Genomic DNA, 21772 nt, shown 5'->3' on the forward strand with positions numbered 1-21772 from the left:
TAAGAGAACACAACCTACAATGGAATAAATTCATTCGCAGGAGAGACAGAATAAGACTGCTTTTATGAAAATTACAAAGAAACTGATACAACAAAAATAGGGTGAGGGGAATTTTTCCACTAAGGTTAAAAAAAAATGAAGAAACAAAAAAAAATTCACTTTTTGAACACCATTATTATTCAAACACATATGAAGTTCCAACCTAGTTTTTTTCTTATACATGGGAAACACTGGTAAAGTGAATCTTCAAGAGTGAGAAGGCACCATGAACTGTCAGCTGATACCTTTAATGCACACTCAAGAAAGAGGAAATGATCTGGCATGATGCAAAAAATCATTAAGTGTTTATATATATTCATATATCTTTTCATAAAAAAAAAAAGCGGCAACAAGTCATTACTTCAGTGCCAAAATGGACATCTGTCTGGATAACTCGCTCCTTCAGGTGGTTTCTCATGTAGACCTTGTATGGTATTTTTATACAGTGGTGAAAGTGGATGATTCTGTGTTGTTGCAGTTCATATTAATTGGTAAATTAAGCATTTTCTATGTTCTGAGAAGCCAATCCTATGAAGTATTCCTAAACTACACAAATGGAATAATTAAATGCACTGTCCTGAACGGAATACTCAGCTGTACTATGTAGCAATGGACCAGATTCCACTGGATTCAGTTTGATATGTAATGTCTTGTAGCAGATGTTATAACAAAAATAACTTTTGCTTTTTGATTTACCTCACTGAGGCCATTAATGCTGTTCCTATAGTTGGTTTTCTGGAGCTGGATGACACTTCAACTGCTGTCCAAAATGAGTTTGAACCTTAATCCTCCAGAGTTTGTTCACTTTGTTGCTTCTATTATTGCACTAACTACTAAAGTCTTATATCTTCCTATATAAATCTAATTGTTCAGAGTGCAGATTCTATATTTAGACAATGAACTGTATGAAATAAATAAAACAAGGGCATTTTCTGGTCAGAGTTGCTGATATGTTGAATACCTTAATTAATTCTAAAGTAAACAGTTTTGGTGCATATTCTTAAAAACCTATGGTCGTTCAGCATAAGAGCCTTGACGTAATACTTTAAGAATGGATTTGTTTTCCTTCTCAAAAATGCATCAAAGAATTGTTTTAAATACAGAATCTGTGAGGCTTCCTACAAATTCATCTAAATCGTAATACAAACACAGTTTGTAATTCAGATAATATAGAAAGTTCTCTAGTGTCCATTGAAGTAAGGTCCCCAAAATGCAGTCTGTTTTGTTTCTGAATGGAAAACACTGCAAAACATTAAGCGGTTCCACTGGCTGAATAGGAGAACTGAGGAAAATGAGGTCTTCTCTCATTGTCTACACAATCCATGCTGTCATCTGGAGGAAGAAAAACAAACAAAACAAACCCATTAGACAACATTTGGCTCTTTTTTTATTTTACATAAACAAACAACGAGATAACACATAGTAAATTTCTCTCAGAAAATTCAGCATTGATTTCTTCTTCCACAGCTAGAAAAGACAAAGAGACATCAAGTCTGAAATCTCACCCCATTCACTGGGCATTGTAGAAGATCCTGAGTTTATGTTCACTGTGAAAATGGTTGTTTGGATGTCTATTTAAAACTGCTAGGGGGTTTCATCACTTTACTTCATATTCAGAGTTCGGAATCTTTGGCAGTTGCTATTTCAAAGTACTGAACATGCTCCATCAGAATGAAAGACTGACTGAGAACGGACATGAACCCAAACTCAACTGACTGTCTGCATATACCCAGTGTGTGAACAGATGTATCCAGTAAAACTCATGGACAGAACTTTTTTTTTTTTTTTTTTACCAACAGAGGACTATGTAGATTTTGAAAAGACAACAGTGTAAATAACTTCAGCATCTTCTAAAATGGGTTTCCCATTTCTGAAAGATGCATGGAAACTTTCACATTGATTCTGAAATTCACACAAATTCTTGGTCAAATACATGAAGATGCTCACACATTTTTTCACATGTTCTAACAAATAACCTTACAGCAAATTGTTTTTTCTGATCTGGAAAAGACAGTGGAAAATGTTTGGGAGAACTTTACCTTGGTCAGGAGGAGTGATTGTAATCATCTGTGCTGTAAATTCTTCATCAAAGTATCTTGTATCTGTTTCAGATGTAACTTGTGGCTTAAACGGAGGTACAAGCTATGAAAAACAGAAAAACACTTTTTGTTTACAGGTTCACGAAGTACTGTTTCAAGCAGGCAGGCTCTGAAGTATGGTTATAAGCTACAGTGGCTTCAAAAAACCAACAACCCATAAAAAAGGAACAGTGTGCATTAAGGCTAGGTGTGCACTTATGAGGCCTTTAAGACATTGTGTTTCTAGAATTTAATTGTACAAAGAAAATCCTACAGTCCTAATGTCACTTCAAGTAATAAATAACATACATGTAAGAGCTTAAAATGAACAGTACTGCTTCTCTTCCTAATTATATGCAAATCTAGTCTGATTTACACTTGAGGAGGTTGAAAAGGAATAAGAACTGCAAACGACTTTTTGCTTACAGAAAAAGTCACAGAACCATCTGAGTTGGAAGGGACCTTTAAAAACCATCTAATCCAACTCCCCTGCATTGAACAGGGACACCCACAGCTCCATCAGGCTCAGAGCCCCGTCCAGCCTGACCTTGGCTGTCTCTAGGGATGAAACATCCACCACCTCTCTGGGCAACCTGTGCATCACCACCCTCACTGTAAAAAACTCCCCTCTGTTAGTTTGAAATCTTTTCCTCTTGTCCTGTCACAAGACCCTGCTAAAGAATCCATCCCCTTTTCCTTTACAACCCCCGTTCAGATACTGAAAGGTCTCCCCCAAGCCTGCTCTTCTCCAGGCTTCAGAGCCCCAGCTCTCTCAGCCTGTCCCTCCTTGGGTCATTTTTGTGGCCTTCCTTTGAACACGCTCCAATAGGTTCACCTCCCTCCCATACTGAGGAATAAAGGTGATAACATTCACAAAGAAATTCCAACTGTAGTTACTGTGCCCCAGCAGCTCGAAACACGACTGCGCAGCAGCCTGGAGCAGCCTGGGAGAACATGGGTCACAGCAGCAGCTACATTAAGCATTATGCTCCAAATCCCCAAAAAGTATTTTGATGTAAACTCTGACCTTAGATAAATACATAAATAAATAAATTGAAGTGTTAAAAAAAAAAAAAAAGAGCAGTAACCATCATCCTCTTGTTACAGCACTGTTTGGGTCCTATTCTTGAAACGCAGAAGGGCCAGAAATCATTCATTTGTACATAGGCAAGCACTGGCACCAGGAACTCCAGATGGAGCTGAGCTGCTTGAATGAGGCTGGAGGAGAAGAAAGCCTGGGAAGCGGGGTGTCAGAGCCAGCGGCATGCAGATGCACGGAGCTGGAACACATACAATTTTGGAGGGCAAAGTATCTGGGATTCAGACCTTGCTCACCTCCCTGCCGCATGATACACGAGGAACACGATGTAACACTGCCCTCAGCCTGCCCACAGAGGGCACGCACAGCTCTCAGAGCTGGGCTTCGGGTCGCCCACCGCTGGGGTTAAACGTGGCCATCTTTTAATAGCACTGAGCCACACTAGGCAACAATTTTGGAGCGTGATTGAGGAAGTATATGGCTTCCAAGCTGAAACCGCAGGGAAAGGTTCATCTGGGCAAGTGGTAAATGGCTCAGACTGGAATTAAGCAGTGACCCTGAGATGCACTTTTGCTCTTGCACAAATAAAGCGACAGAAATCACTACCTGGAAAATATCATCATATCTTGAATGCACCAAGGATCTCTTTTCCACCTTCAGATCTAAGCTGGAGGAAAGCTGAAGAATCATCTGCTTGGCAAGTCAGCTAATAGGAAAATCACTGCCTTCAAGCTCCTCATTAGCCTTCTTTTTGAGAGCACCTAACAGCGCTGCTGTGATTTTCCCACACGACAATACAGCCCCTTCTTTTTCAATGTAAAGCCTCTAAGCAATGTAATCAACACATATGGCTTTATTTCCAAATACAAAGAAGCATTCTGCAGTTTAAAACCAATCTTTAAATACTAAGGGACATACAAATTCTATCTTTATTATAGAAGAGAGCAAAATTACAGTAGGTATTCATCATCCTTTTTTAATTGCTAATTATTCTCTGTTCCCCAGTATGGCTTCAAGGAGCCTGGCAAATGTTCCTGTAAAAAAATTAGGTCGGGCTTTATGTCCCGAATTTAAAACGGAAAAGGAAACCGGATATCCCAAAGCCAGTAGTCCCTCTGCGCCCTGCAGTCCTCCCAGAGCTATTGAAGAGGGAATGGCGCACATTGTAATGCTAATAACAGTATTCTCGATCAAGTCAAACCAGCACATCACGCATAAAGCCCCGCTGAGGATGAGTATTATTTATCATATCATCTCTATTCTTTCTCCTCATAGCAGTTTTCTGCCTGTTACCTTAAAGTGAACCTGGGTATGCTGTTTCACAAGCTGTGTGTGCATGTGCACATGAAGCTCGATCTGTCCTTTTTAAGCTGAGGCAGAGCTCCCAGCCGCTCTGGCTTGCTTTGCTCAGAGCACAGTGATTTAGGACTTGGGCACTGCAGCAGACACCTGAACTGTGCACATCAGAGTGACTTGGAGCAGCAGCCCTAAGTCAGAACGCATGTGTAATGGGCGACTGCTGCCTGGATCATTTCTTCCTTTTATTTTAGGATCTGTTAAAAGCAATTTGAGACAGATTACGCTGCACCCACAAGACAAAATTCTTTTCCTAGCTGTCAAATTCAGAACATTAAGCTGGAAACAGAGGGGAAGCCACAGAAAGCTACACTGCTGCTTTAGCAAGCAAATATGTTGCTTTGCTGAAAAGCTGTCACTGCAATAGCTCTGCAGCTCAACCGGCAGAGGTGCCACCTGTAGCCTCCCACTGCTGCAGACCAGCTTGATACCCGCAGGCCTGTGTTGGCTTAAGAGGCAAAAGAGCCCAGTAAAACCTGCATGTGATTAACATCTCATTGCGTACGTCTCACTTGTGGATGGGCAAAGCACTGCCAATTGAACTGAACCTTTTGTTACACCAGAGACAAAAAGCAGCACTTCTTCAGGATACTCTAATGAATATTTTACATTCTTGGGACAACCTCAGTTATTCAAAACCACCTATAACTCAAAGCACAGCTCTGTTTCCAAAAAGCTTAATTACAAAGCAAGTGTTCTTGAGTACCCTAAATCTGTACTCATAAACATATTTGCCATTTTCTGGAGATGGGGGGTAACCAAGCTGAGTGCACAACCACCCCCAGGCAGCTGACAGAATTCAGATTTATCCATTATGCTGCATGTCAGGTATATGCTGCAAGAACCTCATTGGACCACCCTCAGAACTCAAACTCCAATTGCTCATGGGCTGTATGAAATCTCTTCATTTACACAGCATGGCTATTTCTACAACAGATAACAGCTTACATCCAATTTCAGGTGCAATATTGATGGGATAGGAACAAAACCAGAATCCAGCCTCTTTGCATAAGCCACACTGTCTTCTCCTGCCCAAACCTACCTCACAGATTGCATGGGACTCTGCAAGAGACATTCTGAAATGATCTAAAAGTTCTAAAAGATCTAAAAGCTACTTATGCTTTCAAGGCACAAAGAGCTACTTTCTAATTTTTCAGTTCCTTTTAGTCATACAAATCTAGGAGGAAGTGAACAAGGAGGAAACAGAGCTCTCCTTGTATAGAAGCACTGGACAATTCTCTTACTGCAGTATGGAAAGCAGTGGTGTTATTCTCTGCTTTCTAAGAAAACAAAAATTGCACTGCATTAGTTTTACCAAAAGAATCCAAGGAATTAGAACTCCTTTCTTGCCTGCTTCCCTCAACTGGAGGGAGAACTGAACTCTACTGATAGATTCAACTAGACCTTATCTCATGGGGCTGCAGGGGGAAGGAGGGAAATGAGGGAAGGCTGAGGTTGGGTGAGATCACATGGCATCAGTAGATGGGAGCCTTGAATCACCAGACCCAAGCTTTAGTTAGCTGCACTTCACGTGACTGTTAGGAAATGATAGCTGATGAGAATTAAATGGGAGAGAACAAGAGCAGATCAAAAGCATCAATAGGGACATCCCAGAAGAGTGCACTGAGTGACTTGGGAGCAAAGGGGCAATGAGACTGACACAGCTGATGAAACTCACTGTTTGTAGGAATGCCTACAAACTCAGTGGTCTCAAGGAAAGCTGAGGAGAAAAGCCATGAAGTGGACATTCCACAACATTCCTATATCACCAAAGATACAAACGTGTTAGGCTTGAACTGATGCAAAAGACTGTACTTCACTGTGCCTGCTGAATTCAGCCTGATTTCATCATTCAAGACAAGAAAAACAAAGGGAATGGCACAGCCAGTCTTCCACTCTGCTTCTACAAAGTTTTGCTTCCAGACGCTCAGGAATCAGAAGTTCCCAACTTTCAGGCTCCATAAATCACAAGGAGTACATCAGTTGATAGCAAGAAACGGCAACAGGAATTCACAGGAAATGCCATTTCAAAAGCTTATACAGCATCTGCATTTGGAAGCAATTTTGGCTATAGCCTATTTATTCAGTCACAGGAAATCATCTCTTATTGAGAGAGACTTCTCTCTCAACGCAGGAAAAAAACAAACCAAACCTTTCTGAAACCTGAAGCAATTCAGCCACAGGACTTTAAGAAGCAAGGAGCAGTTCAGCCTTGATAAAAACAATTGCAAACCTCTTCCGTGGAGAACTTGTGTGTACTGTACCAAAAGCAACAAAATCTGAGGTGCACTACCATTCACCTTGGGAGAAGAGTTGTTTAAGTACCTTTTTCTCGTACACATCTTGCCAAACAATGCCAGCAAAGAATTTGTGTTGCATAATCTCCTTGGCATCATCAGGACCGCCTCCTAACCTGTTTGGGACAAAATAAAGAAGTGTTTGAATACAGTTATTTTTTCTTCAAACAATTTTTATTAAATGGTACTGAAGAAATTCGGAGTTTACATAACACATTCCAGAGCAATTCTGGCATTTGTTTCACATTTGTTTTTTCTGCAAGGCCTGCAGGACAGTCTATTTTACATGTCAACACAGTTCGTCTAAAAGGTTTGAAAACACATTAAGAAATCTTAGTATGTAATTAAGGCTTCTGTTAAACAAACAAACCTCAGAAAGGATGCTGTCCTACAGCCTAGAGCAGATACTGCAAGTAACGGTCTGAGCAACCTGGCCTTCCCTCCTCCTAAATTCACAAGTGACTACTCCTTAAGAGATTTCAAGAGCAGAGCAATGGCAGCAATAAAGCTGAATTTGATTTTGATGCTTAAGAGAGGCAAGGATTTTTAAGACAAACAGATCTATGCAATCTGATTTAAATTCCCATTAAAGAAAACACTTGACAACTGCAGTGATAATATCATCTTGTATGCAAATCCTTCCTCCTCTTCAGTTTCAAGAAAGCACAAAGGGTGTTTTATTGACTTAAAGGTATATCAAGATAAAGCATTTTTATTCCAGAATAAAACTGTCCACACAGCTTACAGACGTAATCAGTTTAGTTGCAGTCTGGAGCTAACAGATGCTTAAATTTTGCTGTGGACGTTACAGTGTTCTCTGAAATACTGAACCACATCTGCACACAAAGACGATGCATTGTGAAAACTAAACACATACTGAGCAATCACAGGAGACTTACACCAGATAACAAGGTGAAGAGACACACTGGCTTTTGAGCACAAGAAGTGCTAACCCTGTTCACCCAGTCTGACCTTTGGTATCTGCAACTCCTCTGTTCCTGCTGCCATCCCAATGCCACTGGCAAACTGAAAAGTTAACTTGATTCTATGGGCTTGGAACATTGGCTCCAGGCAATCAAGGCTTACTAGTTCAGCATCCATACTTGCTCCCTGGCCCTGTTTCATTTAGTGGCACAGTATTCTAAAGGGTTTGCTTGTCTGTTTCTTCAGGAAACCTGCAGTGCAACATACATCAGACTGCCAGGCTTCAAGTCACAAAGAATGAGGGACACTCTGTCTCCCCTGGTAAACTCTAACTGCAAGTCTAAGTCCACCCCAGAGCCCCACAGGCCACAACAGGCTGGACAATGGCTCTCCCCTCTGTGTGCCAGCATGGCATACAGCTGCAAAGCCACCTGGAACAGAGACAAACGCCAGGGTAGCCTGGGAACAGAGACAAAATCTGTGAGTAATCATCTCTCAGTTGGTTCCCTGCAGGTCTAGAGGGTTTGCCAAGTCTATATCAGGCTCCTCCACTGCTTCCCTGGTGCAGATGAAGATGGCCAGTGAAGAAGAGGGTGGAATCGATCAGTTCTTTCCTCTTTACTCCCAGATGGCACCAGGCTGCACTCCAGCAACTAAGTTTGGGAGTTATGAAGTGACTAAAAGCTACAAAGAACCAAAGTACTGTTTTGCACAAGTATGCAGAAAGGCTGGCTGATTGCAGCCATACACAAGTGCTTTGGAGAATACATTATCTATTATGAGCCTTTGTTCCATGAAGGGCAAATACACACTCAGGGAAATGCCAAGAGAAACCCCAGATGTTTTACTTACCTTTTAAAAACTGTAACTATTAAACAAACCCATTCAAATCTAATGGAAAAACGATAAAAAACGCATGTTTTGGATATGAACTTATTCCAAAATATGCTTATGTTTTTCAGAATTATTATGAAAAGACCCTCTCAAGGTGAACAAAATTGTGTCAGCACCCAATGCAAAAAGCATGCTCAGAACTGAAAGCCCAACAAGTTTGTCTCTCGTAAGAATATGCAACAACTGAAGAAAAATACAGCATGAACAGCAGACTTTTTCAAGACTCCTGTACAGTGATGTTAAATTCTATACATCTAAGTCTTCAAACAGAACCAAGATCTGTATAAAGAGAACTCAAAAATAAAAGGCTGCTGAGGCTTACCGTATACAAGGAAATATCTCAGAACACATGGAGACTGAGAAACTTTTTTTTTTTTTTTTTAATCCAAATTGGTCTCCTTAAAATGTACCTGCTGAACATTTCTGGTTATTAATTTAACTTCCTTCAAAACTTGAGACCCTCTGGTTTGGTGCTTCAGTTAAATTTCAAGAAGAAAATTATTTACAAATACAACATTATTGTTAAATTCAAATCGTTTCCACACTTTCAATTGTTATGATATTGTGTGTTACTTGCAAGTTACTTTAATAATTTAATCAAAAGTGCCTGTGTTCCACAAGCCAAGGGCAAAGAACTATCATACCATAGGGAAGCTATTTACAGAACGTTTTAATATGTATATGGCCATTATAGATATGTATATTATAAACATTGTATATGCAAAGACACTCAACAATGAACGCATTGTTATCACAGACCAGCTGATTATAATTATTAAGTAACAGGACTTTTTTTTTTTTTACCTACTCATTCATGTAAAGGTAAGCAGCCAGATCTATTCTCAATTCTTTAAAATGTCCCATGAACTTCTTGTTCCACAGAATTTTTTTTTTACCATAAGGGCAGCAGGGCTCCAATGCAGGGAAGCAAGCAGCAACCACGTTCACTCTGGCCTGCCCAACCATCCCATTCCTCATCTCCTGCTTCACCATGCTGGGAGCCACAAAAAAAGATTGTGACTGTGGGCAAAAGCTGCCACACTTCCAGGTTACAGACTTCTGCTGTTTACACATTTGCACATGCACCATTCTCAGATGAAAAGACAGTCACAGCTTTAGTGATTCCAAAGTTTAGCTGCTGGGTTTTTTTTCTTTCACGTGAGTTCTTTGACTCCCCTCCACCTCTTAAAATGGTTTTTGAATAGTGTAAATACACCCACTTGGCTCAGGAACATCAGCTCAGCAAAAGCTCCTTGTGTTCACCAGGTTGGAGCACACAGATGCTTATTTCAGCTTCTCTGATACAGTCAGGAAGGAGAGCAGTACTGTACTTTGGTAAGGTCCCTACCCTCACAGGCCTCTAGCAGCCACAGGCACATATTTATGAATTGCATCTACCCACCCTTCCTGGGGCCAGTGCTAGCAGCACAGAGAAGCTCTGGCCTGAGTTTGCTCAAACTCACATCCAGACTGATCCTGAACAACTTTGGGTAAAGTAGCAATGTTATTAATGTGACTAATGTTACCGTGTACAACAGCTAAAGCTCAGCCTCCCTTCACAGCACTTGGTGAAATGTGCACAGACCCGATGAGCAGTTCAGGGGATAACCAGGATGCTGAGACTCTCTGGAGATGACAGCTTTTTTGTACTTACAGCACACAGGTTTCAGACACCAGATGCCTGTCACGTGTGATGCCAAAGCTCTGCAAGCCAACAAGACATGAAGCGTGCTGCAGAACAGGAGCAGCTATTCAAGAGCTTATTGCAGAGGAAGCAGGGGGGGTCTGCAGTCCCTACAGTTGTCACCCCCACCTCTTCCAAAGCCAACAGCAGCTGCAAGGGCTGCAGACTTTGCTGTATCTGAGAGCACGTTTACTCACGCTGCTTCCCCTTCGCACAGCAAAGAACCACAGAGAGAACAGACACATCTGCAGCACTGTGCAGTTGTCCGACCTTTTAACAAGTCTTCCTCTTACTTCCCACATGGCAAGGCCCCACAGCACCACCAAAGGCAACACTGATGAAACGAAGCAGCTTGTGATAAACACATGGAAAGAGGCTGAACGCTGGAGGCCACCCCCCTCTATGGTGGGGAGCACAGAGGGATGCAGTGAAAACAGCATCAAAATTCAGAGGAAACAGCCCTGGAGGTCCATCAGGTTTAAAACCTGCCAAGGTTCAGTGCCTCTGAGACTCTGCTGGTTACAATGCACCCACACACCTAAGCTCAGCCCATCTACATGGAGCCCTCTGCTGTGTGCCCACCTTCAAAAGCTGCAGACCCTACAGTCAGATAAAGAACAATGAGAATGCCACCAACTTTGCTGTTTTATGTGTACAAATATGCTATGATTACCTCCTTCCATTTGATCTGTCACAAAGCAGCAAAGGAGAATTTCAGGTCACACTAAAAGGAAGTATTTGTAGAATAGATTTTTTCCTTCTTAGGAAAATTAAGGCTCACATTACAAGATTAATAAACTTATATCAATCCCAAAAGAAACTTCAAAATTCCTTTTCTCTTACAAAATGGATTTTATATGACCAAATTTAGAAAACAGCCATTATTAAAAGCAGAATACAATTTATTGTTCTTCATATTTTCCCCATATGCCTGGGAGTTGCTATTACTGAAAGCAGTACGCTAAGACTGCTCCTCTATTTCCAGCTCATGTACAAAAGGTAATTTGTAAGATTTAATTCACCAACTCTGGTCATAATTCATTTATGATTTACACTGAGTTTTGTTATTTCAACTTTTTTTGGGGGGAGGGGAGGAGGGATTTTTACCGGAAAGAAAAATACGTCCCTGTTTCATTTTCCTTTTGCTCATCTCCTCTGTCCCACTCTCGAGCCCACTAGCAGTAACTAAATGCCAGTGGTGATGTTTTCTACCACAGACACTACAATGAAGCCAATTTCTGCCAACCACTGGGCTTTGCTGAGGAGGGGATTTCTGTTGAATTACACAAATTCCCCAAAACATCATCAATAGGCTAATGTGAAATGGACTGCTGCACATTATTTAATTTCAACTGACTTATTTTGTGGCTATCTGGGTGTTTTCCTTTAGCATGGCTGAATGACCTCATTATGAGTCAATCACCACATCTCCCACCCCAACACAGACCACACCGTGTGAACAGCTGATAGTAAAACCCGTAACACTACAAGGGCAGGGCAGGACTCAGGACTGCCATCCCCCAGTACCCCCAGCTCAGCTCTCCCTGCTGCCCGAAATACCACCGAGTGCACTGCATTGCAGAATCCCAACTGCAGTTAAAAAGCTGGGTGAACAGTGATCAGTGAGAAACCAGTATTTAAGAATGGTCCACGATCCAAAAAGCTTGGGAGGCATGAGTGTAATTAGCAAGGTGCAGGCATGTGTGCAGGCTTCTCTAGTCTATAGTTATTTCTATCAGCAGCATGAAAATCATCTGTCCAACAGATCAGAGCATCATTGGTTCCAAGCCTGCTGAAGATACATGTGAAGAAGTGGCTATTTGTATAAAATGAGCATACTGTGGAGTAATTACTGGCATTGGAAAAACCTTGCAATTAGAAACAAGTGGGCGTTCTTTGTTTGTAAACAAACTGCATTTTGGTTCATCAGAAATGCTTCTTTAAGAACAAATTACAACAGATGATGCTTGTGTTTCCAGAGATTGAAAGGCCCCACCTGAATAAGCTACAAGAGGGTCACAATTGTATTTAACCCAGGACTTTCCTAGACAGGAATCCTGCTGGCAGGGGCTGCAGCCACATTTGCTGGGTGGAGTACCCAGAGGGTTGCTAATCCATCACACAGTCAAAAGTAGTGATGGAAGGAGTCCACTCTTGTGACAAAAATCCCTGCTTTAAGAAATCCCAAACTGGCAAAAAGCATTTTCACATTAAGTGCGTGTCTATGCACAAACTAAACAAACATCAGAAAGCAAACTGGAACACTTTACCTACACCTCATGTGAAAGGTTTCCTAGCTTGGGTTCTTTTATGGTGGGAAGGTTCAGAGTCACTATTTTCATTTGTTTAAAATGTGTCTGGACTGACAAGATAGCAGGTTTTCAGACTGATGTTTACACTTGGTGCAAAGGTCAACATTCTTTTTGGATCCTGTTCTATTTTTTGCTATGTTTTGTTTGTTAGCCACTAAGGGTTTGAGTTTTCTTTTTTGTTGATGTTGTTTTTGTTTGGTATTAAGACATAGGCTACTTTTTTTTTTTTTTTTTTTTTTTAAACAAAAGGAGGAAATAGGAAAAGTAGATTAAAGCACAGTATGAACTCCACCACAAACATGGTATAAACACCACCACCTGCTGTCCAAAGCAGGATGATAGATCACTGGCACAGATTGAACAGAAAATTCAGAAAGCTTACTGTAAGCAGCCTGAACTTGGATAGATGGTAAAACAATTACTGTAGAGCAGCTGATAACTCACAGCAACGATCAGATTAATTATGACCAAAAGCAAGATTAACTTGCTTTGTCCAAAGCTATAGCTGGCAGCCATCAAGTTCTGAAATTCGGCCTTGTGATCAACAAAACTGCTTCATGTTGCAATCTGCAATCCAGCTTGAGTCAAAAGTTAAGATGAAACTGAGTAGATCTGTGTGCTACATCTCTCAGCTCTACTTGGTGGATGATAATTTTGAACCAGTTAAAAACAAATCCAGAATTTCATCCGAAATACCTTCCTCATCTTTAAATACAGAAAGACTGGCATGTGTGCATTCAGTATCCTTTGTGCAGAATCCTCTTCAATTGCTTCTCAATGGTGGAGATATGGATCATTTAAATGGCAGCACAGGAACAGCCACTTTTAAGTCATTTGTCTAAAAAGACAGCTCCCTTTCACGGGCACACCTCTACATAGCACAGTTACTAACTTTTTTGTGAAGGCTTTAAAAGATACATTTCCTTGATTTATTTAGCTATTTCTGAGGGAATGAGTGTTTAAAAACACAAACATTAAGAAACAGCCTCACCTTTGCTTAGGATCTTTCTTCAGCAAACCCGACAAGAGAGATTTTGCTTCAGGTGACAAAGTGCGTGGAAATCTAATCTCTTCCATAAGGATGAGTTCAAAGAGCTTTTCATGGTCCTGATTGTAGAAAGGGAGCCGGCCACACATCATTTCATACATCACAACTCCTAATCCCCACCAGTCCACTGCACGACCATAGTCATTATCTTCCAGCACCTGCAGAAAGGTAAAGAAAAGGCTTTAGAAGACACTTCTACATTGGGAATGAACACAGAACTCAAGAGGCAAAATTTACACCAAATTCATGTTCTCATGTTACACAGCAGAATCTATTAGCACAGTGTTTTCAGAAGATCCTCCTTGAAAACAAAGGTCAAAAGAGACAAGAGAGAGCACTGTAGATGAGCAAGATGGGGAAGAGAAGAAAGTGTGCATGTTATGGCAATATTCTTCTCCTCTTCCTTCTTCTACCCTCCCCCCTCTCATTACATCGATGGTAAGCAGAACCTTTGAAAGCCCAAAGGCTGAGGACTGTTCTCACATTACAGAGCCAGCTGCTGAATTTTCACTTATTCATCACAAACTGTTCCAAATGGGATCTCATTAAAATATATATATATATATATATATATATATATATATATATATATATATAATTTTTTTTTTTAAGTGAGATCCTATTTGGAACAGTACATATATATGTATGTAAAATCGAGGAGCCGTTTTGGGAAGAGGTAAAAAGCCTACTGGTCTGTTACTTCAGAAGCAACAAACTGAAAATCAAACTGATCATCACAATCATCTCTGCATTAACCTGCTCCTACTCAAAGGGCTACTCTGCACATCACAAAAGACCACCCACAGACACCAAATGACTAATCCACATCCAGTCCTAAGAGCCAGAACTCCCCTCCTAACACTTGACCGACTGCAAGGCTGTAAAATGGCAGCCTAAGTGATATATTTCCCTTCCTCCCTCCAATGGGACTTGCAGACTGGCTCCAACACTGAAGGCCCTCATTTCAGCTTCTTCCAGTTCTCACAGCAGAAGGGGTTCAGCACATTCATTTTTCCCCTCCCCTGGGTATTTCTACCCAACAAATCCCTGATTAATGCAGGGCCTCGGGGCTCAGCAGTGCTCTTGCTCCACAGAAGTACTTTCACACTGCATTCCTCATCCTTTGCACCAACAGTTGCTGAGGAGATCAGGAACGTTTTGTGGCTCATGGAGTGGATGTTAGGAGCACTTCCCCAGACTTCATGTCTCCAATATAGTTGTCTGTAGTTGACACCAACAGTCTCATATTCCAGACCCTGTCCTCAGGTTTTACTTGTCATCTTCAGTCTTTTCACAGGTCTGCACTGAACTGTGTACTGTCACCAAGAGTCAAAACCACCACCAGGTCACCTCCATTCCCTCTCAGTGCACAGCGGCTGAAAGAGCTTTACATTGCTGAAGTACAGAATTCTCTGCATTCAAAACTAAAAGGGTGAAAGAGTCAATTGAAGTTGGCAGCTTTCCCTTTAACAGAAGCAGGATCCGAACCTCCTGAAAACCTTCAGAAATTTTTTTGTGTGTGCAAAACTTAAATATTGAGACTCTCTGGAACAACTGCTTGCGCTTTGCCTCTATTTATTCACTAATTATTCCCCTTAATTATCTGAACGAGGGAAAGGGCCTGCAGTAAAAATCAAAAGGCTGCCAGGTATTAGATTACCCCACGCTGGTCTATTTACAGCATCCCCTGCCGTATGATTCACACCAAACGACAGCTGGCTCTGCAGCTGCCCCATATCTGTATATGGCCGACACAGCTGCCGGCCGGACAGGATTCCAGGAGCCAGCCTTCCCGAGGCACTGTGGCCCCTGTGTGACTGTGCAGCTTCTGCACAGAGTGCCCCACTTCCAATCAATTCTTCTTGCTCCTGCTGCCCTGCTTGAGTTTACCTAGAATAAATTTGTCCGGGGTCTCTGTATATTTATACGTTGCTGCAGGAGCTATGAGAGGAGAGGATTGAAAGCAAAACACCATGAAAGCTGTGGTTGTAGTATGGGCAGTGCTACAGGTGCTTTCAAAAGGCACAGAGTAATTCAAACATTATTTTAGTGAGGATACTACAAATGCATTATAGCACAGGTTGCTAACTACGACCCTTTCCTCTTCTCCATTAATTCTAAACAGAATATAAAATGCTAATTTCTTCAAAGTGCTTTATCATGAATGTGAACACATAAATGCTCATACTTGTAATTGCATAAAACAGAGTAATGGTACAAGTATTAAAAATATACCTTAATGAAAAAGGTATTACACATACCCACGATTTACTGCAACGTGCAGGACAGCAGTGAAATAACAAGGTCATTTCACTTAAAGGATGATCAATCCCTAACAAGCAGCTCTAGACTGCTGTGAGATGGAATGTGAAAGAGAAGGCACAACAGCTGTAAACATCACAGTCGTTGATATATCTGACACATCAAAGTTGACATGGTTCAGTCACTGTCATCCATGCACAAGATTCCAATATGAACCTAAAAACAACTATGCAGCAACTGTACAAACAGGCTGCTCACCAGATTCAAGTTACAGACACAGATAACGAGAATGAGACCTCTGCTTTTAAGGATGTTTGACCTTAAATGCACAGAACATCACTCAAGCACAATTTCCAGATTTTTTGCATGCTATCAACCAGATGACAAAAGCCTCTAGAGTTTAACACTCCAGCACACAGGTGGATTTGAAAGTAAAGGAGAGAGCTGGGTTAATCAGAAGGATTTGTCCTTCAGGGTCTTGGATGAGCCAACTCATCATAAATATGAAAAATAACAGCAAACAGTATTACTGAAAAAATAACATAATCTACACAGGGAATTAACACGTGCCAAGTTAAGAAAAAACAAATACTTTTTAATCACCTCACAAAATCCTTGATGAGAAACTGAAGTTCAGCCATTGATTTTAGGAGGAGAGCCACCAAATAAAAGCCATGTTTATGAATAAAATATACTCTTTGTTGTGCTGCTAATTACTCCCTGCATCAGTGCATCTCAAATTGAGCTGCACAGACCCCAATTTAGAAATATTGAAGACTTCTAGTGATCCATGGAGAGCTGGCTCCACCTCTTTGCTGCAAGCTACTTCGACAGGTGCCCATGTTCCTCATTATTACCAAGACTGCAGGCCCTTGAGAGCAGCTGGTAGTTAAAACAAAAATAAGAGAGCATACAACTGCCTCCACTGCCACCACCACGCAAGCTGCAAAAGCACTGATCAGCAGTGACATCAGCTCTCCACAGCAATATTCCTCCTCCCCTTTGGTCTTCTGTGCTTTGTACCTCTGCGTACTTTGACTCAAGGAAGGTTTGCAATGCACACCTCGGAGAGAAAGAATACATCCTGGGCATGCCTGCAATACCTAATCTGCTGGCAGCCCAAGACTCGCTCCCACCTGTGCTCCGAGCTGGACGGCAGCCGTAATGCCATGGGTAGCAAAGTGCAGGCAATGAGCCCTTCTGTGAGGCATGGGGCATGAGCTCAGGCACTGTGCCCAGCTAATACAGCAACTGCTTCCAGACAGGTTAGAGCGTAGGCAGAGAAAACCAGCATCTGTCTGCAGAATACCACGTTTACATCTTCTCTATCACACAATTTCGCTTTTGATCTGCCCTTAACTAACTCACTGCTCTAACAGCACCTATGTTGCACAACTTCCCAAAGAAGTATTTCCAGGATGAATGTTACAACCCTGGATTTGGATTTTATGCTTTGCAAAAACACTTTTTGTAGAAAAAATGGCCCCAAAATATATGCTTGGGGATTCAAGTTTCCTGCTTGGGCTTCCCTGCTTGGGAACAGCTGTTTACAAGGGTGGATAGTGATAGGACAAGGGGGAATGGTCTTAAACTGAGACAGGGGAGGTTTAGGCTAGATATTAGGAGGAAGTTTCTCACACGTAGGATGGTGACACACTGCAACAGGCTGCCCAAGGAGGTTGTGGATGCCCCATCCCTGGAGGCATTCAAGGCCAGGCTGGATGTGGCTCTGGGCAGCCTGGTCTGGTGGCTGGTCATCCTGCACATAGCAGGGGGGTTGAAACTAGATGATCACTGTGGTCCTTTTCAACCCAGGCCATTCTATGATTCTATGATTATTTCCTTAATAAATTAACCCTGAGGAAGACCTTGCGCATTTTCAGCCATGAAGCAGTTGGCACTTTTAACATACACAGTGCTGAACACTGAAAAAAGAGCATGCTCCTCTGTACAAGTTTTTTTTGTTTAAATTAGACTTCTGACACAAGAAGCAAGCAGTCCTCTGTCAAAATGTAAATATTCCCTAGAGCAACAGGAAAATGCTACCACATCTGGAAATTATCACACATCTTCATAGTGAAGGTACGTCCCAGAATGATGAATAAAAGATTTTGAGTATGTGTTATGTAACAGTAGTGCTGTATGAACACTATATGGCACAGGAGTTATTACGGATTGCTAAAGCCGTTATGGATGGCATTTAAGAATACAATTTTGACTAAAAGCCAATGTAAACAGACCTCTGGTGCAAGATACTCTGGAGTGCCACAGAAAGTCTTCATTGTTGCTCCATCTTTTATGCCTTCTTTACATAGTCCAAAGTCTGTAATTTTTATGTGTCCATCTTTATCCAGCATAAGATTTTCCAGCTGAGAATAAAACCCAAAGGAAACACATTAGATATAACATACACTGCTCCTGAGCAAGTCGATAAAAACCATGAATTTCTACAGATTGATCACAGTTTTGAAACATGTTTTCACTGGAGTCTAAACTACAGTAGCTGCCAAAGCACGTGTGATGTAAATATGCATTTATATCACATTCCCTAGTTCTTTAAGGGAGCATTAGGTGACTCATTTGCAGTCTTTGGGTAAGTGGTCATACATACAAAAAGATACAGAACGTAAACATTATATTTATGCATCCAAAATATTATCAACAACAGAACACCAGATTCTTTTAAAAATAACATTGTTACTCCTCACATGACTTCATCCCTGCTTTCATTCTTATGTGAATGTATAAAAACTTCTGTACTACTAAAGAATAGTAAATGAATGAAAGTAAATAAATAAGTGTAAGTTTAAGGAACCGTTTGTCAGAGGTCCTTTAGATGGCAATCATTTTGTACATCCATTCAACACCTGATATTCATTCTAGTCTGCACTACCAATTTCTAACAAGACCATCCAGATTTCAAGAGAGCTTCAACTATGTATGAAACAAAGTGCAATTTCAAAGGAATCAGAGTGATATGGGATACAAAATCCCAGTAGGAATCCCTAAAAGCACTTTGAAGTAGCCTGCAAATATTACCTTGCTTGCTCCCACTAGCATCACCTCATTCTCTCCTGAAAACACTTCTCAGAAAACCAGTTTTGCTGTTGCAATACCCCTGAGAACTTCCCTCCTTTGTTTTCCCTGAGATTTCTTACTTGGTGCTTTTCCCTCTCTGCTTAACAAACATAAGCCATTTGAACTTTATGCAATTTTCTCTCTGCAAGAAGGTACTATGAAGATAGTGATGCACAGCAGACTGAAAGGAAGAACAACATCCACACAGTGTGAATTTGCACGTATCTGATAAGACCTGGCATGAACAGTCCAGAATTGTATTTCACCACACATGAAGCAGAAAGGTTTCTTTTGGAACAAGCAGTCAGGTAAGAACACAACCCACGATGCTCAGACCCTCTTTGTATTCTCCAAAACACTGCCACAGCCCTGATAAACGCATTAGACAAGCTCTTAGGCTACAAAGGTGTTTAGACACCCTGTAAAGTCAATCCCGACAGCTGCAACAACTGTTATGTTAAACTTCAGTGAGAAAAGGCTTTCTTACAGTGAAGGCTCATTCATTTCTGTGACTAAGAAACCAAAAGCCCAAATTCAAAAAGCCTCTGAAATTGTTTTTCTCCATACCTTCAAATCTCTGTAGACCACATTCTTCTCTGAATGCAGGTAATCCAGCGCTGAAACAATCTCAGCTCCGTAGAAACGCGCCCGGTCTTCAGAAAATACACGCTCTCTCGACAGATGGAAAAACAACTACAAGACCAACAGTGTATCACATTTAGATTGTGAATGTTTTTGTGTTACGTCTAACACTTTGCAGGCCATCCTGCACCTGATGTTACCTAAAAGAAAACCCCTTCCCATCCACACCCAGTTGTGTTCCCAAGTGTTTTGAAAACCATCATAAACAATGCATTATAACTCATACTCACAGATGTATGCTAATAACTAGTTCGTGTGCTACACTTTCTTGTGCGTATAGAAAATAAAACCTTTTAATCAAATTACAATTACATATTAAAACTATCGTATGGCACAGTTTAGAGAAAATGTTGATATTTCATCTTTTCCTTCTTAACTAACGGCATTTTGCTGCACTTCAAATTCTCTCCATAGTAACATGCTCATAATATTCATCTAGAAGTGTTAAAACCTACCTGAAAAGCAAACAGAAAGCAAGTCGCTTTTCTGAATAACTAAATGTCAGATTAAAGTATGTTGCTGTCATGTGTAAAATACATACCTACACCCAAACCTGCACTTACTAAAAGTGGAGTGAAGAAATACTTGAGTCTTAATTCTTAACATTAGTTAAAACTGTAGACAGCTCTGTTTAGGTGGGACAACTTGGATTAACTAGAAATGCAAACACAGACATTAGCTAAACAATGCCAAGCACGATTCATACTACTACAGGAATATCCTACATTATTAAACATTGTTACATTTCCCTTACCTCCCCTCCATTAGCATACTCCATAACAAAACACAAGCGATCGTGTGTCTGAAAGGAATACTTTAAAGCCTGAAACAGATTTAAATCAAAACTCAGATGATCACATGGACAGTTATAAAAAGCATTTTGAATAAGTTTTCAGAATCACAGACAGACAAAAAAAAAAAAAATTAGTGGACTTTTTGTCCTTGACTCTTGCAGTTTCTCATTTGAGCTGAGTGCTGATCCACTGCCAACTTATCTTATTAAATATATTTAATGCAACGTTACAAAAAAAATCCCTTGCAGAAGCTATTGGTAATGCCTATAATGGTGTGAGAAGCCCTAACCCATTACAATGGCACAAAATGCACCGGCAGTGGCACTGAAATATCCTCCACAGGCCACAAGCTCCCAGTTTGATCTCTCAGACAGTGGGCCACAGCCAAATTCAAGAGAACAAGGTTTTGCCACGCTGGCAGCAAGCCCATTAGTGTGAAACAAGTGCATTTACGGACACCAGCCCCCTGGTCTCTGCCCTGCTCACTGCAACTGCTCTCTGTTGACAGCCTGCCAGGGGATTGAGCAATGCTATCAATATCCACTTGTGAGCAATTTGCAAAAACAGATCAGACAGAGGGTGTGATGGAGTGCCACAAGGTGCCTTTGTACCGTTGTGTCATGGGTACTCCTGCAGCAAGAGTAACACCAACTTGTTTGCCACGGTCTTATGTTTCTTGGTCACAACCTGCTCTCCTAGCTGACTTCAAGACAGCCCTTGTTTTGGATTTTAGGGTTTATGAAAGCAATGAGAAAATACCATGTGTGGTATCATAATCATCTTCATTATTAAGGAAATCATTTTTATACCAGCCATGGTTTTGCAAAGAAAGGGAGAATCAGGTTTTAGACGTGTCAACAAACATGAACTGATTATACTCAATTCAGCTAATATTTACTTCCAGAGGTCGTGCTTAAAAAGTTTAAATTCCAGTTAAACTCATGTGTACCTGGATGAAGGAAACCACCAGGATACTACACAGGTCTCTTAGAGGCCTGAAGTGGTTGGAAATGATTCAAAGCAAACTTGTAATGAATACTACAAGGTCTTGTACTAGAACTCAATCCAGAGAGACTGCTAGAGTTGTAAAGTGAGGCTACAGCTTCATTTAACAGTTAGCCAATGTAAGTGGAAAGCAACAGATAAAGCACGGTTCTGCCCTCCCCGGTCTCACCCCCACACTTCTGCTGGCACTACAACAACTCTGATTACACGGTGAGCTGCTTGTGGGAATTTGAAAAGGAAAAAAAAATTAAAGGACTTTTCCCACTATGTAACCCTGAACTCATCTGTCACAAGGTCAGAGTCATCCTGGTCTCTGCCAC

The 21772-nt window shown here is 41.1% G+C and overlaps 1 protein-coding gene across 4 annotated transcripts in view; it reads right to left on the reverse strand.

Annotated features, from left to right (window-relative positions):
- Positions 1-364: 364 nt before the first annotated feature.
- Positions 365-21772, reverse strand: part of AKT1 (AKT serine/threonine kinase 1) — a 71506-nt gene continuing 50098 nt past the window's right edge. For all 4 annotated transcript variants that reach the window (XM_031592902.2, XM_031592899.2, XM_090141731.1 and 1 more), the window contains 7 exons: positions 20408-20476; positions 19579-19704; positions 18174-18302; positions 13615-13829; positions 6838-6925; positions 2079-2181; positions 365-1371 (listed from right to left, as the gene is read on the reverse strand). In XM_031592902.2, the coding sequence (XP_031448762.1) occupies positions 1292-1371; positions 2079-2181; positions 6838-6925; positions 13615-13829; positions 18174-18302; positions 19579-19704; positions 20408-20476 (810 nt within the window). In that variant the 3' untranslated portion in view covers positions 365-1291. The remainder of the gene's footprint in view (positions 1372-2078; positions 2182-6837; positions 6926-13614; positions 13830-18173; positions 18303-19578; positions 19705-20407; positions 20477-21772) is intronic.

The sequence above is a fragment of the Phasianus colchicus genome, chromosome 5 (assembly GCF_987193195.1).
Source record: "Phasianus colchicus chromosome 5, bPhaCol1.hap1.1, whole genome shotgun sequence".
Lineage (NCBI taxonomy): Eukaryota > Metazoa > Chordata > Aves > Galliformes > Phasianidae > Phasianus > Phasianus colchicus.